Raw genomic sequence first — 17780 nt, 5'->3', positions numbered from 1 at the left:
GCAAGTTTTAGGCCAATGGGAGACCTTGTCTGGAAGGACAAGGCATTCTTGAGGATGACACTGGAGATGGTTCTCTGGTCACTATGCTCACATATAAACACGTGCATGCACAAGTATACATGTACACACAGAAATGCACACACACATCTAATGTAGTATGAGCATGGTGGTTCACACTACACTGAGCACTTGGGAGGAAGAAGCAGGCTGATTGTCATAAGTTTGAGGTGTGTGGTCTATTTAGAGAGCTCCAGGTTGACTAGGGCTGCATAGCAAGACAATGCATTAAAAAGTCTTCAATTGTGCAGTAATATCCTCCTTTTTTCCTTGATTGAAACTCCGTCAAGGACTCCTAGTAAGGGACATTGACAATGCTTTCCCATTATAATTAGGGTCAAGAAGAAAAATCTTTCAAAACGAATCCTGGGCTTCCTTTGGAAGCAGACGTGAGCACAGGTTGCACTTAGCTGCGTGAGGATCACAGGTGTATTTATTCACTGTCTGCCAAGTCCGTGGACACAGAGGAGGGAGCTGGCCTGTGTGGGTGATCATGTTCTTGGTCAGGAATAGATAAAGCCCTTTTCACACTCTTCCTTAAGGATGGCTCTCTTGTTAGTCTTTTTACTCTCTCACAAAGATTCAGCATTGACAAGGAAGGGGTACTGAGCTGGGGCTCTGAGAATAGGGTATGTACCACCTAGACATGGGGCTAGGCGTCTGTCTCCCCTCTGACCTTCAGCCTTTCAGCTACAAAAAAGGTGGGAATGGATCTATTCTGAACTCTGACTGGGTTAATATAATTTGGCCCTTTGGTGATGATGAGAGGGTAGACAAGTGTGTGTGTGTGTGTGTGTGACCCTCGGGTCACTGAGGACTGAATCACCTAGCCTTGCTCAAGCACTAATGACCTGTATGTAATTTTGTTTCCCTGGTAGTTTGCTGCTTTTGGTCTGACTGGATCAACAACAATCATCCTACCAGTGGCACTGGCGGTGGTGATCGAGAGACCTTTAAACATGTCTGTAGTGCTCCTGAGGACATTGAGTGCAGGGCAGCCATAGAGCCCAAACTCAGCTGGATAGAACTGGGCCAGAAGGTACAGTGTAATGTCTCAGAGGGGCTCACTTGCAAAAATGAGGACCAGTATGGAATTGGGGAATTTGAACTTTGTTATGATTATGAGATACGAGTCAACTGTTGCCTTCCAATGGAACACTGTCCTTCAACCATCTCACCTACAACTTCAACAACAACTTTGTCTACCACTCCACCTACGTCTTCACCAACCACCTTACCTACAACTTCCCCACTGACTTCATCTGCTACTTTACCAACAACCTCGCCTATCACTTCAACAGTTTCCCCAACTACTTCAGTCATCACTTCACCAACCAGCTTACCTACTACTACGTCAGTAATTTCACCAACCACCTCACCAACCACTTCACCAATAACCTCACCAACCACCCCATCAACCACCTCACCAACCACCCCATCAACCACCTCACCAACTACCCCATCAACCACTTCATCAACAACCTCATCAACCACCTTATCAACCACCTCACCAACCACACCATCAACCACCTCACCAACCACCTCACCAACCACCCCATCAACCACCTCACCAACCACCCCATCAACCACTACATCAACCACCTCACCAACCACCCCATCAACCACTACATCAACCACCTCACCAACCACCTCACCAACCACTCCATCAACCACCTCACCAACCACCCCATCAACCACCTCACCAACCACCCCATCAACCACCTCACCAACCACCCCATCAACCACCCCATCAACCACCTCACCAACCACCTCACCAACCACACCATCAACCACCTCACCAACCACCCCATCAACCACTACATCAACCACTTCACCAACCACCTCACCAACCACCCCATCAACCACCTCACCAACCACCTCATCAACCACCTCACCAACCACCCCATCAACCACCTCACCAACCACCCCATCAACCACCTCACCAACCACCTCACCAACAACCTCGCCAACCACCCCATCAACCACCTCACCAACCACCCCATCAACCACTCCACCAACCACCACACCAAACACCTCATCAACCACTCCATCAACCACCTCACCAACCACCTCATCAACCACCTCATCAACCACCCCATCAATCACCCCACCAACCACCTCACCAACCACCCCACCAACCACCTCACCAACCACCCCATCAACCACCTCACCAACCACCCCATCAACCACCTCACCAACCACCCCATCAACCACCTCACCAACCACCCCATCAACCACCCCATCAACCACCTCACCAACAACCTCACCAACCACCCCATCAACCACCTCACCAACCACCCCATCAACCACTCCACCAACCACCACACCAAACACCTCATCAACCACTCCATCAACCACCTCACCAACCACCTCATCAACCACCTCACCAACCACCCCATCAATCACCCCACCAACCACCTCACCAATCACCCCACCAACCACCCCATCAACCACCCCATCAACCACCTCACCAACCACCCCATCAACCACTTCATCAACCACCTCATCAACCACTCCATCAACCACCTCACCAACCACCCCATCAACCACCTCACCAACCACCCCATCAACCACCCCATCAACCACCTCACCAACCACCCCATCAACCACCTCACCAACCACCTCACCAGCTACCCCATCAACTACCCCACCAACCACCTCACCAACCACCCCATCAACCACCTCACCAACCACCCCATCAACCACCTCACCAACCACTCCATCAACCACCTCACCAACTACCCCATCAACCACCTCACCAACCACCTCATCTACTGCTACAAAGACGACTTCAGTTACCACTTCACAAACGTCTTCATCAGCTACCTCTCCTAACAGTTCACCAACCTCCTCAGCAACAACTTCACCAACCCCTTCATCAGGAACCTCAACTGCCACTTCACCAAGCACATCACTTCCCACGTCATCAACCTTCATTACCCCATCCCACCCTACATGCATTGAAGAATGCAAGTGGACCGGCTGGCTGGATTCTGGAAAACCCACCTATGATAGAGGAAGTGGAGATTTTGAACTGATTGAAGGTGTCTGTAGTAGACCACACTGGAGAGCAGAAAACATCTCCTGCAGAGCTGTGATGTATTCCAACATTCCACTTAATCAGCTTGGACAAACAGTGGTTTGTAATAAAGAAGTTGGGTTAGTGTGCAAAAATGAAGATCAGAAAATAGGAGGGATGATCCCAATGCCCATGTGTCTCAACTATGAGATCAATGTTTACTGCTGTGGTTTACCTCCAATATGTGCTACTTCAACATCATCTACCACCACAGAGACCTCAACTACAACACCAACAACAAAGACCTCCATTTCAACATCTACTACCACGCAGACACCAAGCCCATCTCCTACAACTACAATGACTCCAACTCCCGCACCAACCACCACACAGATTCCAACTTCAACATCTACGACCACCCAGACTACAACCTCGACACCCATCACGGAGACCTCCACTCCTATATCTACTATCAGCCAGACACCAAGCCCAGCCTCTACTATCACAGTGACTCCAGCCACAACTTATACTACTACAGAAACTTCAACTTCAATTTCTACTACCACACAGACTAAATCTCCAACACCGACAGTAACAGAGACATCTACTCCTAGATCTACCACTACTCAGACACCAAGCCCAGTTCCTAACACTACAATGACTCAAACTCCAACACCAACAATTGGAGAGACCACAACCCCAACATCTACAGTAACAGAAACTTTCACTCCCAGATCTACTACTACCCAGACATCCATCCCAGCCTCCACCACAGTGATTCCAACACCAACACCAACCACTACAGAGACCTCAACATCTACTACCACACAGACTACAACCATAACAGAGACCTCCACTCCTGTATCTTCCACTACCCAGACACCAAGACCATCTTTTACCACCTCAACAACCACAACACAAACCCCAACTCCTACTACCACAGGGCCCTCAACTGCAACATCTACTACCACACAGACCACAACCCCAATACCCATCACAGAGACCTCCATTCCTACATCTACCATCACCGAGACATCTAGCCCAGCACCAACCACAGAGACTACCACACAGACCACAACCTCAACATCTACAGTAACAGAGACACCTACTCCTAGTTCCACTACTACCCAGACACCAAGCCCATCTCCCACAACTACAGTGACTCCAACTCCAGCACCAACCACTACAGAGACCTCAACCTCAACATCTACTACTACACAGACCACATCCCCAACACCCATCACAGAGACAATCTCCACTCCTACATCTACTACTACCCAGACACCACGTCCAACCCCTACAACCACAGTGATTCCAACCTCAACACCCAGCACTACAGGGCCCTCAAGCTCAACATCTCCTACCACACAGACCACAACCCCAATACCCATCACAGAGACCTCCACTCCTACATCTACCATCACTGAGACATCTAGCCCAGCACCAATCACAGAGACTACCACACAGACCACAACCTCAACATCTACAGTAACAGAGACACCTACTCCTAGTTCCACTACTACCCAGACACCAAGCCCATCTCCCACAACTACAGTGACTCCAACTCCAGCACCAACCACTACAGAGACCTCAACCTCAACATCTACTACCACACAGACCACATCCCCAACACCCATCACAGAGACAATCTCCACTCCTACATCTACTACTACCCAGACACCACGTCCAACCCCTACAACCACAGTGATTCCAACCTCAACACCCAGCACTACAGGGCCCTCAAGCTCAACATCTCCTACCACACAGACAACAACCCCAATACCCATTACAGAGACCTCCATTCCTACATCTACCATCACCGAGACATCTAGCCCAGCACCAACCACAGAGACTACCACACAGACCACAACCTCAACATCTACAGTAACAGAGACACCTACTCCTAGTTCCACTACTACCCAGACACCAAGCCCATCTCCCACAACTACAGTGACTCCAACTCCATCTCCAACCACTACAGAGACCTCAACCTCAACATCTACTACCACACAGACCACATCCCCAACACCCATCACAGAGACAATCTCCACTCCTACATCTACTACTACCCAGACACCACGTCCAAACCCTACAACCACAGTGATTCCAACCTCAACACCCAGCACTACAGGGCCCTCAAGCTCAACATCTCCTACCACACAGACCACAACCCCAATACCCATTACAGAGACCTCCATTCCTACATCTACCATCACCGAGACATCTAGCCCAGCACCAACTACAGAGACTACCACACAGACCACAACCTCAACATCTACAGTAACAGAGACACCTACTCCTAGTTCCACTACTACCCAGACACCAAGCCCATCTCCCACAACTACAGTGACTCCAACTCCAGCGACTCCAACTCCAGCACCAACCACTACAGAGACCTCAACCTCAACATCTACTACCACACAGACCACATCCCCAACACCCATCACAGAGACAATCTCCACTCCTACATCTACTACTACCCAGACACCAAGTCCAACCCCTACAACCACAGTGATTCCAACCTCAACACCTAGCACTACAGGGCCCTCAAGCTCAACATCTCCTACCACACAGACCACAACCCCAATACCCATTACAGAGACCTCCATTCCTACATCTACCATCACCGAGACATCTAGCCCAGCACCAACCACAGAGACTACCACACAGACCACAACCTCAACATCTACAGTAACAGAGACACCTACTCCTAGTTCCACTACTACCCAGACACCCAGCCCATCTCCCACAACTACAGTGACTCCAACTCCAGCACCAACCACTACAGAGACCTCAACCTCAACATCTACTACCACACAGACCACATCCCCAACACCCATCACAGAGACAATCTCCACTCCTACATCTACTACTACCCAGACACCACGTCCAACCCCTACAACCACAGTGATTCCAACCTCAACACCCAGCACTACAGGGCCCTCAAGCTCAACATCTCCTACCACACAGACCACAACCCCAATACCCATTACAGAGACCTCCATTCCTACATCTACCATCACCGAGACATCTAGCCCAGCACCAACCACAGAGACTACCACACAGACCACAACCTCAACATCTACAGTAACAGAGACACCTACTCCTAGTTCCACTACTACCCAGACACCAAGCCCATCTCCCACAACTACAGTGACTCCAACTCCAGCACCAACCACTACAGAGACCTCAACCTCAACATCTACTACCACACAGACCACATCCCCAACACCCATCACAGAGACAATCTCCACTCCTACATCTACTACTACCGAGACACCACGTCCAACCCCTACAACCACAGTGATTCCAACCTCAACACCCAGCACTACAGGGCCCTCAAGCTCAACATCTCCTACTACACAGACCACAACCCCAATACCCATTACAGAGACCTCCATTCCTACATCTACCATCACCGAGACATCTAGCCCAGCACCAACCACAGAGACTACCACACAGACCACAACCTCAACATCTACAGTAACAGAGACACCTACTCCTAGTTCCACTACTACCCAGACACCAAGCCCATCTCCCACAACTACAATGACTCCAACTCCAGCACCAACCACGACAGAGACCTCAACCTCAACATCTACTACCACACAGACCACATCCCCAACACCCATCACAGAGACAATCTCCACTCCTACATCTACTACTACCCAGACACCAAGTCCAACCCCTACAACCACAGTGATTCTAACCTCAACACCCAACACTACAGGGCCCTCAAGCTCAACATCTCCTACCACACAGACCACAACCCCAATACCCATCACAGAGACCTCCACTCCTACATCTACCATCACCGAGACATCTAGCCCAGCACCAACCACAGAGACTACCACACAGACCACAACCTCAACATCTACAGTAACAGAGACACCTACTCCTAGTTCCACTACTACCCAGACACCAAGCCCATCTCCCACAAGTACAGTGACTCCAACTCCATCTCCAACCACTATAGAGACCTCAACCTCAACATCTACTACCACACAGACCACATCCCCAACACCCATCACAGAGACAATCTCCACTCCTACATCTACTACTACCCAGACACCAAGTCCAACCCCTACAACCACAGTGATTCCAACCTCAACACACAGCACTACAGGGCCATCAAGCTCAACCTCTCCTACTACACAGACCACAACCCCCATACCTACTGGCACAGAGACCTTCACTCCCAGATCTACCACTACCCTGACACCAAGTTCATCTCCCACCACTTCAGGGACCCCAACCCCAACACCTATCACCACACATACCTCAACTTTAACATCTACAACAGAGGCCACTACCCCAACACACATCATAGAGACTTCTACTTCTACATCTACTACCACCCACCCTCCAAGTCCTTCCCCCACCACCACAGTGACTCCAGCTACAACACTGACCACCACAGTGAGCATAACATCCACACCTACTCCTTCAGAGACACCAATCCCAACCTCTACTACCACAGAGATCTCTACCCCAACCTCTCCTGTTACTACTACCACTGTCATAGGTTACCCAACCCCAACCCCCACCACCACAATCAAAGAAACCCCTACCCCTACAAACACAGTACCTACTACAGGATCAACTTCTTCCAAACCTCCAACTGAATCCTCGATGCCTGTGACCTCTCAGTCCACTCCTTCCCCACCCACGGAGTCCACCACCCCACACGGTGGCATCCCTGTAACCACCACTGCAACATCTAGCACAGCATCATCCCCTGGAACAACATCACCATTCGTCACTTCATCAGTGGGCAGCATTCCCTCTTCACCTCCAGGTTCAACACCAGGACCTACCACATCTTCAGGTAAGCAGACATGTGTAGCCACTCCTATTACTACATTCTTTGGAGAGCTTCTCTTTGCAAGGGAAGCTTTGTGGTCTCGAGACCTAAGTTTGGGGTCAGTACTTTGTGCTTCACAACCCTGTTCTTTCTCAGTGAGGCCAGTTTCCTGGAAGGTTTGAGGCAGCCTCAGTGGGCCTTCTCTGCCTACTGAGTCAGATTCCTAGAATTGATGAACTGTAGATAGTATATATTTTGCAGCCCAACACTGATGGGACTCCATGGCTAAAGCTCTCCCTGAGAAGTACTGGGATATATGGTTGGGGCTTGGTTGGTACTATCTGGGCATGGCACAAGAGGTCTTGAAGGGTAGCTAGTCTGGCACTGGCAGATGTCCAGTATCCAGTGTCCAGTGTGACAGCCACAGTGTGCATGGTGATATCAAATCCTGGTGAGTGGATATAAAGCTTTTGACACATTGCCATGGTTTCCTGACCTAGCTGTTATCTTACAGAGGTGGGGCCTGCAGGTACAGCTCTGTGGTACCTGAGATGATCAGTGCCATCAGCCCACATGGAACTCTTTTTACAGGCATGCCCACCTCTTCAACGACCACAACAGGGCCAACTTCACCTACCACAAGACCACCCTCCACATCCACCCCTACATCCCCCACTGTGCCAACGGAAACCACCACAAGGCTCTTGTCGACCACACCAACTACTTTGAAGACCACCAGGACCTCGTCTTGGGGGACAGTCCCTTCAGTCTCACCAATCACTTCTCCCAGCACTGTCTGGACCCACACTGCAACCGTAGTTACCTGCTGTGTTGTGAATGAGACAACATTCTATAGCCCAGGTATCCATGGTGTTCATGTCTAATATTCACAGAACTGAGGCTTGTCCCTGTTCTTACCAGTGGGCAGAACCAGGGTCAGACCCCAACTTGAAGCTTGATCAGGACGCTGGCCATGGATGGATGTTTAATGGCCAGCTTCACCTTGTGGGGAACATAAACCAGAAGTCAGGGCTATTCCAAGGCTTGAAGAACAAGTAGGGGTGGGGCTTAGTGTATTTTCTGTTGTAACAAAACACTTGCAGCCAGATGATTTATACATAATAGAGGGTTGTTTAGCTGGCAGTTCTAGTGGGGGCTAGGAAGTACAGGAACATGGCGCTGGCATCTGATAAGTTCATCTGCATCAAAACAGGTACCAGGTGGTGAAATGGCACAAATGTTCTGGCTCTGGGTCTCTCCTTCTTTTCTTTAAATGCAGCTAAATGCTATGCTAGGGGGATCACTGGATCACTGTGATACCTCATCTAACCCTAGTTATCTCCCCTAAGGTCCCTCTCCCAATACACTGAGTCCCTCCCCGTGACCTCCATAGGTATCTATCAGTGTGTTATAGTGGCCAGCTTTGGAGTGTAAAGACTGTTTTTCTCTTCCTTTGTAGGTGAAGTGGTCTACAATAATACCTATGGGGACACCTGTTATTTTGTAAACTGCTCTGTGGACTGCCAACTCCAGGTCTTCAACTGGTCCTGTCCATCTACTCCCTCAACTCCTACACCTTCAACACCCTCAACCTCCCAGACGGCCACACCCTCTACACCATCTACCACATCTTCGAAGTCTACACCCTCTACGCCCCAATCCACAACGACCAAGTCAACAATCAGCACACCAACCAAAAACACCACCTCTGGGTGCACTTTAGATCCTCCCAGACAGGTCAGTAGGCAGTGACTACTGACAATGCTTTGTTACCCTGGCATTGAACAGTGGGGTTGATGTTTCCCAAAACATCATGGGGATAGATGTCCCTATTTTTTTGTTTTTAACATATCCTACCTTTCCATGTCCTAATCCTAACTGCCTTCAGCTCCAGCCCTGGGCGTGACCTGGGTGCAGACTGTGTCCTCCTGTGAGGATTGGGGAAGCTAAGCTAAGCTGCGTGTTGATGGTTCCATACCATCTCTCTTGCAGGTGAATGAGACCTGGTGGCTGTGTAACTGTACCATGGCTATTTGCAAGTATGATAACGTGGTGGAGATTGTGGAGCTGGAGTGTAACCCCCCACCCATGCCCACCTGTTCCAATGGCCTCAAACCTGTGCGTGTCCCTGACCCTGATGGCTGCTGCTGGCACTGGGAATGCGACTGTAAGGCCTTTAGCTATCTGGGGATGCACCCGACAGGGTCCTTTTGGTATTTGTGGCTGCAGGGCTAGCCTCCTGGGAACAGACCTTAATTGTTAAGCATCTGCTGAAGGCTAGGCACACAGTCTTAGGTACTTCTCAACACCCTTTTTGTTTCTGAGTAGGAGCCTCAGAAACAAGGTAGAAGCCTTGTCTGGTGGGCAAGGCATGTTTCATAGCAAGGATGCTTTTGAGGATGGTCTGGACCAAATGGGAAGATGCTTTTGGAAGATCTGCTCCATCTTGGATGCCATTAGTGGCTCAACCTAGGGACTATTTTGTTTTGTTTTTTTAAGATTCCTTTAATTATTGATAGTTTTTCTAGCCTATCCCTTGAATCCTGACAATGACTTGATTCCAGTGGTTCTGGCTTGGTGACAATTTATGGAACATTTTCCACAGGCTACTGCACTGGCTGGGGGGACCCACACTTTGTCACCTTCGATGGTCTCTACTACAGTTACCAGGGTAACTGTACCTATGTGCTGGTGGAGGAGATTAACCCCACAGTGGACAACTTTGGGATCTACATTGACAACTACCACTGTGATGACAATGACAAGGTGTCCTGCCCCCGCACGCTTATTGTGCGCCATGAGACCCAGGAAGTGCAGATCAAGACCGTGCACATGATGCCCATGGAAGTGCAGGTATGTGTGTGGCTGGTACTGGCTGGGCATCCACAGTGTGTCTGTCATGGCCACAACCTACCTGTGGGCTTCAGACGACGGAAGACTAGGTTGCCTACCCATTGGACCAGGCCGGGGTCATGGCATATTGTTGGGGCTCCTTAGGGCCCTGTTAACTCTTCTCATGGGCTCTCTAAGTAGGCAGAGAAATTCCCTCTCTGAGGATGTGTGAACAGGAGATGACTCTGACTAGCTGAGGTCATTGGTGGTCACTGGGGTCATTGGTGATGTTTATGGAAACAGCTGAGGAGCTCTGACCCTTTCAGAGAGGCTCAAAGTCTCTGGAAGAGTCTTCTTGAGCCTCTTGGGATGACCTGGGACAAAAGTCAGTATGGTAGAAAGAAAGAAAGAAGGGAAGAGAAAGATGGAGGGACAGGAAAATCTCCCCTTTTCAGATAGGAGTGGAGATATCACTGGTGCCATCCCAAGGTACAATTTGCTTTCTTGATCAGCTCTATGGCTTACAGAGAGGTCCATGCAGGGAAAGGACAGAGCAGGGCAATGTTCTAACAGGTGGCAGGCTCTAGCTCCTGCTCAGAGGCCTTCCTTGACTCACATATGTTGACTACAGGTACAGGTGAACAAGCAGTTAGTGGCTTTGCCTTACAAGAAGTATGGGCTGGAGGTCCGTGAATCTGGCATCAACTTTGTGGTGGACATCCCCAGGCTGGGTGCCCAGGTCTCCTACAATGGCCTATCTTTCTCCATCCGGCTGCCCTACCACCTGTTTGGCAACAACACAAAGGGCCAGTGTGGTGAGTGCCCCCACTCCCGGCTCTTTTCTTGGAGGGCAAGACTGGGTGTGAGCACCTGTCCCACAGCTGTGGGTTCTCTGTTCCTCTGCGGACAGTCATTGCGGCATTGTCTTGTGTTTGATCTCTGTGAGAAGGCAGCAGATGTTGGCTTGGCCTTGGTGTGTTACCCTCTGGCCCAACCAGTGAGACACACAGAGCCTGCACTGCAGAAGCGCCAGGACTTGATACCGGCCTGATAGGTGGCTTCTCTGCACACAGGCACCTGCACCAACAATACTGCAGATGACTGTATCCTGCCCAGTGGGGAGATCATCTCTGACTGTGAAATTGCTGCTGATGAGTGGTTGGTGAATGACCCCTCCAAGCCACTCTGTCCCCACAAAGGCCTCACCACCAAGCGCCCGGCTGTCACCACACCAGGACTTTCGCTTAATAACTGCACTGTATCTCCCATCTGCCATCTCATCATGGACAGGTGACCTGTGGGAAGTGGAGAAGTGGAGGCAAGAGGATCAAGGAAAGCCTAGGCTAATGAGATCCTGTCTCAAAAACCAAACCAAGCCCAACCCAACCCAACCCAACCCAACCCAACCCAACCCAACCCAACCCAACCCAACCCAACCAAACCAAACCCAACCCAACCCAACCCAACCCAACCCAACCCAACCCAACCCAACCCAACCAAACCAAACGAGTCTCATGAGGTCTCATCTCTACCTCCCCTTCTGTCTACCAAGTAGGCAAAGGGCAGTCCTTGTATGGGCCTGGAAGAGCTGAGGTTATGTCATTGTGGATGGGTGTTGGGTCCCAGGACTTGGCTTCTGTTTCCCCAGGCCCTATTCTCTGACGCTCTGCACCCCAGCACCCTTCTTTGCTCTCAGACATGTCTCACCACCCAGCTAGGTGCAGGCTCACTGAGGTATAGATCAGCTGACCAGAAAGCAGTGTCTCAGGGAGTCAGGTTTGGGATTGGACACAGATCAGGGACTCTTAAACCTGGTAGCCATGGGGGGATGGTCCCTGTCCCCGGAGGTGTTAGGGTGAGGTCAAAGCTGGGTGATCTTTGAAGGGAACATCCTGGTAACTAGTGACCATTGAGGTGTCTAATGAAACAGACATAAGGCTTCCTTGCCTAGAGTCCAGCCCTTTCTGTCTTCTTTTTTTTTTTTTTTTTTAACAGAGCTGAGGACTGAACCCAGGGCCTTGTGCTTGCTAGGCAAGCACTCTACCACTGAGCTAAATCCCCAACCCTCCTTTCTGTCTTCTAACCATAGTGTGTCTTTGGCAGGTGCCTATGTGCAGGCTCCAGTAGGGCCAGGGGGGAGGGGAACTTGGGGGGCTGGGGGAGCAAGTGGAGAGGCTTTGGTGCTGACCACAATGGGACCCATCTCTCCCTGCACAGCCTGTTCTCCCAATGCCACCCCTTCGTGCCTCCCAAGCACTACTATGAAGCTTGCCTGTTTGATAGCTGCTTTGTGGCTGGCTCCAGTATGGAGTGTGCCAGTGTACAGGCCTATGCTGCCCTCTGTGCTGAGGAAGGTGTCTGCATTGACTGGCGGAACCATGCCCAGGGGGCCTGCTGTAAGTGTCTCTCATTCTTTCCCACTCACTGCCCTGTGCTGGGGCCTGTGGGTCAGGCAAGGGTACTGGACAGTTACCCATCCTCTTCTGGCATGGGATAAAGTCCTGAGTGGGAAGGGCTGGGTAGCTCTGTCACTGCAGCGAGGGACAGGCTTCTTTCTCTGGATATGACCTTATTCTTGTCCTTCCCCTGCAGCTGTGACGTGTCCATCTCACAGGCGGTATCAGGCCTGTGGCCCTGCAGAAGAACCCACCTGCCAGTCCAGGTATGCATCCCAGCCAGCTTTAGCTCCCTTCCCAGAGCTGTGTCCCAGCATCTGCCACTCCTTCCTTCTGAACATGTGCTTTGCCATTCTAGCTCCTCTCAGAATTCCACGCTCTTGGTGGAAGGCTGCTTCTGTCCTGAAGGCACTACAAAGTTTGCCCCTGGCTATGACGTCTGTGTGAAGACATGTGGTATGCCCCTACTTCTATCACCCTGCTCCTGTTTCCTCTGTGTACACAGAGGCAAGGCCAGGAGGCTGATCTAAATCTCTGTAATATCATGACAGTGTTAACAGAGTTTGTTTCCTCTCTCTAGGATGTGTGGGACCTGACAATGTGCCCAGGGAGGTAGGTTCCCCCTTGAGTTAGGAGAATTCTCCCTAAAATCCTGAGCTTTGGAGAATGAGTGGGGTGAAATAATTGACAGCCTGGGAGACCCAAGGACTGAGTCATGAGCCACTTAATCCTACTAGGTGAGATCCATCCGCTCATCCTCCTGCCCATTGGTGCATCTCTCCATCAGTCCATTGTCCAGCCATCTATCCTTGAGCCATCTGTCATCCATGTATTCATCCATTTAATAATGTATTATCATCCATTTATCCATACACTCATCCATCCATTCACCTATCCATTTTCCATCTGACCACCCATCAATCTATCCAATACTCATCCATCATTCATCATCATCTATTCATCCATTGATCCATCAATCCATCGATCCATCAATCCATCCATCAATCCATCGATCCATCGATCGATCTCTCCATCCATCCATCCATCTATCCATCCATCCATCCATCCATCCATTCAAACTATCTCTCTGTATACCCATCATTACCCATCCAGGTAATCCTAACCACCATTCATTTATCTCTCATCTATCCATCCACTCACTATCTACCCAACACCCATCTATGCATCCACACACTCACATCTATCCATGTACCCATTCAAGCCACATATCTGCTCATACATTCAACTATGTATGTATTATATAACTGTTCAATTATCCATCCATTATCCATCCGTCCATCCATCCATTAATCTCTCCTTCATCCATCCATCATCCACTTAGACATTCATTCATTCATTCATTCATTGGTCTTTCACCCACCTATACTACACTCATTGATCTACCCACCCACCCATCTGAACCATTCATCCTTCATCTACTCATCTGCTATTTATCCATCTAACTACCCAATCTATCTTCCACATATTTTATCAATCTTTTGTTAATACATCCACTTACCCACTCTCCATCCATTCATCTATCAATTATCTACCCATCCAAAAGCCTACTCATCATCTATTCATCCCTTCCCCACCATTCACTCATCTATCATCTATTCATCCATCCACCCATCCAACTACTCATCTACTATTATCCATGCAATCAACCACCAATCCAACATCTGTCCATCCTATCTTTCTATAATCATCCACCCATTCACGAGACCATCCATTCATGTATCCACCCATCTACCCACCAGTCATATGATACTCTGACTAAATGTGAGATGGCACATTGGCTACTTCAGTGTTGTTTCCTGTGTGTGCTCACAACCATTGGTGGACTCTTTAGCTCAATAAAAAATACCTTCAATAGGCAATCTGCTGCATACCAGGCAGATGCTGATGGGTGCTGGTGAGCAGGTCACATCTCTGTGATATTAGTGCCCATGAATGAACAGTTGCTGGTCTGTCCCTGAACCTTCCCTGTGAGTTCAGAGGCGGTGAGAGATTCAGCTTTTTCACTTGACACCTCATCGGGAGTCATTTTCTCCCTGCCTGGCCATAGAGCTAGCCTGGTGCTAATCTAACCTTTCCTCTTTGCAGTTTGGAGAGCGCTTTGAGTTTGACTGCAAGGACTGTGTTTGCCTGGAGGGTGGAAGTGGCATTATCTGCGAATCAAAGAAATGTACTGGAGACACCTTGACCACATGTGAAGAGGATGGCACCTACCTTGTTGTGGAGGCCAACCCAGATGACAAGTGCTGCAACATCACCTCATGTAGTAAGGCCACCCCCCGGGGCATGGGAGCCATTCTCAAACCACTGGGGCTGATGGTCCTAGTGTAGCCAAACCTGCCCACTGTAGGTGAGCCTTTCTGCCACTCCCTCATTGGTGAGCTCACTTGAGAGGTGATGGTAGTGGCTATTGGATCAGGTCAAGAGTCCCTGCTGCAGGGCCTGGTCCTGGTGGGCTCCACAGAGGCCTGGACCCATGCTATACAATGGGGGGTGGGGGTGCTCTGCCTGTGGGATCCATCCTGGTCACCACATTCCTGCTCTGCCTTCAGAGTGTGACACCAAACGATGCAAAGCTGAACGCCCCTCGTGTTTGCTGGGATTCGAAGCGAAGAGCGAGAATGTGCCTGGGAGATGCTGTCCAGTTTACTCCTGTGGTAAGTGAGGCCAGCGGGGGCGGGGGGGTAAGGGAAGGTCATGGGCGGGGCAGGCAGTGAACAAGGGGCCAGTGGAGGGAACATGCTCTCTCCTTGGGCTTCTTTGTCATGGGTATGGCTGTGTACCCTTCAGCCCTGAGCATCTGCTCAGATGTGTATACTCAGAATAGCCTCTAATGGCTTTCCCCATTCTTTCTTCCAAGTGCCCAAGGGTGTGTGTGTGCACCAGAATGCTGAATACCAGGTGAGTTCTGAGCTGGGAGGGGACAGTGAGGGTGGGTGGCATCTCCCTTGTCTGAAGATGGAGTAATGCATGTGTGAAGGCATGTGCGGTTCCCTAACTTCTGCCTGTTTCCAAAGCCTGGATCTCCAGTGTATTCCAACAAGTGCCAGGACTGTGTATGTACCAACACCGTGGACAACAGCACCCAGCTCAACCTCATCTCCTGCACCCATGTGCCCTGCAACATCTCCTGCAGCGCTGTAAGTGTGGCTCCTCCCGTTCTTCCTACTGCCTGCCTCAGATTACCTTCTTCCCATCTTCTAAGAGACACATGGTTTCACATTCATTTCCTTGATTTGCCTTCAAGTTTTCTTAAACCTTTCTTGCTAAACTGGGCCTGTGTCTACCTTCCACCAAGGCACTTGTTCATACACAGCCTTCCCCTGGGTGAGATACTCTATTGATCCCACAGTCTGGTTGGGTGCAGGACAAGTCTTTGATCTCCACTTCATCTTCTCCTGTGTTCACAGGGCTTTGAGCTTGCAGAGGTTCCTGGGGAATGTTGCAAGAAGTGCCAGCAGACCCATTGCATCATCGAGAAGACCAAGGATCAGTACCTCATTCTGAAGGTGTGTGTACACTCCTGGCTCCACCCACAAGCTAGTCAGCCACTGAGGGCAAGGCTAGGATGACTTTGGGCTTGAGTCATCCTAGATCCCACATAGGTTAGTATGCGTGACCATATTTGGGTGGCTAAAAATAGCATGTATGACTGCTCCACTTCTGGACCTCTGAAGTGCAAGATCAAGGCTAGCAGAAGCTGTGAGGACTCCCTCCTGTTTCCTCTTCTTTGGGCTCCAGGCAATACTGGTTTGTGTTTGCACCACTTCTGATGTAGCAGTCTCCTTCTATCTGAGCCTATGCCTCCTCTTCTGTCTCTTATAAGGATGCTTATTCCTGGGGTTAGGACCTCCTTGATGTAGGGTGACCTCATCTGCAGATTATTTTCTTGAGCTTTTCAAAGACTGTTTCCCCATTCAGAGTCACTTCCTAGTTCACAGGTTAGAGCTAGGTTATAGATTTTTGTGTTATATAACCACAGACAGGTGAGCTGACTCTGATTGGTGTCGCTTTACTCAGTGACTCTGGGCCTCCTCTCTGTGAAGCTGTGCCTCCCAGGTCTTTCTGGGTTGGCCTCTGGTGTACACTTGCTCATCCTTATTCTGTTGTGTTCCCAGCCTGGGGAGATAGAGGGAAATCCTGATGACAAATGCACCTTCTTCAGCTGCATGAAAATCAACAACCAGCTCATCTCCTCGGTCTCCAATATCACCTGCCCTGACTTCAACCCAAGTGATTGTGTTCCGGTGAGTGGGACCCCTATGGCCCTGTCCATGTATGTTCTGTCAGGAGCAGGGAGGGACCCTGATGCACCAGCTACCTGGGTTCCAGGAGGCGTGGCCCATACCCTCCTGTAGGATGGTCCTTACGTTTCCCCATGGCAAGAAGGGGCACTCACCTGCTGGGGGCGCTCTAGGCTCCTTTCTCACTGCCCTTTCTCTTCAGGGCTCCATCACATACAGGCCTAATGGCTGCTGTAAGACCTGTGAGTACAACTGGGGAAGCGTTGGGGGATGGTGGGTTTTACTCAGAACCTTGAGTGGGAAGGCACAGGACAGGGTGCTTCAAGACTCTTGCCCCTGCTGTGTCTTCTACAGTCATGAGGATGTATAGGAATCTAGGTCTCCTTCCAGGGAGAGGCTGGGTGGAAAAG

At 50.1% G+C, this 17780-nt stretch overlaps 1 protein-coding gene across 1 annotated transcript in view; it reads left to right on the top strand.

Moving 5' to 3' along the window:
* The window catches only part of Muc2 (mucin 2, oligomeric mucus/gel-forming), a 32342-nt gene that overhangs the window by 13732 nt on the left and 830 nt on the right, over positions 1-17780 (top strand). Inside the window, exons 29-46 of the mRNA XM_052195186.1 lie at positions 936-7904; positions 8472-8741; positions 9340-9617; positions 9873-10047; positions 10486-10733; positions 11344-11527; positions 11786-12002; positions 12930-13108; positions 13305-13374; positions 13467-13564; positions 13689-13720; positions 15215-15392; positions 15679-15783; positions 15987-16027; positions 16144-16266; positions 16537-16635; positions 17245-17373; positions 17573-17612. Coding sequence (XP_052051146.1) covers positions 936-7904; positions 8472-8741; positions 9340-9617; positions 9873-10047; positions 10486-10733; positions 11344-11527; positions 11786-12002; positions 12930-13108; positions 13305-13374; positions 13467-13564; positions 13689-13720; positions 15215-15392; positions 15679-15783; positions 15987-16027; positions 16144-16266; positions 16537-16635; positions 17245-17373; positions 17573-17612 — 9435 coding nt within the window. The remainder of the gene's footprint in view (positions 1-935; positions 7905-8471; positions 8742-9339; positions 9618-9872; positions 10048-10485; positions 10734-11343; positions 11528-11785; positions 12003-12929; positions 13109-13304; positions 13375-13466; positions 13565-13688; positions 13721-15214; positions 15393-15678; positions 15784-15986; positions 16028-16143; positions 16267-16536; positions 16636-17244; positions 17374-17572; positions 17613-17780) is intronic.

This window comes from Apodemus sylvaticus, chromosome 1, assembly GCF_947179515.1.
Source record: "Apodemus sylvaticus chromosome 1, mApoSyl1.1, whole genome shotgun sequence".
In the NCBI taxonomy this organism is placed as follows: domain Eukaryota; kingdom Metazoa; phylum Chordata; class Mammalia; order Rodentia; family Muridae; genus Apodemus; species Apodemus sylvaticus.
The sequence above is the reverse complement of the archived record's forward strand: the minus strand, read 5'-3'. Positions and strand labels throughout refer to the sequence as shown.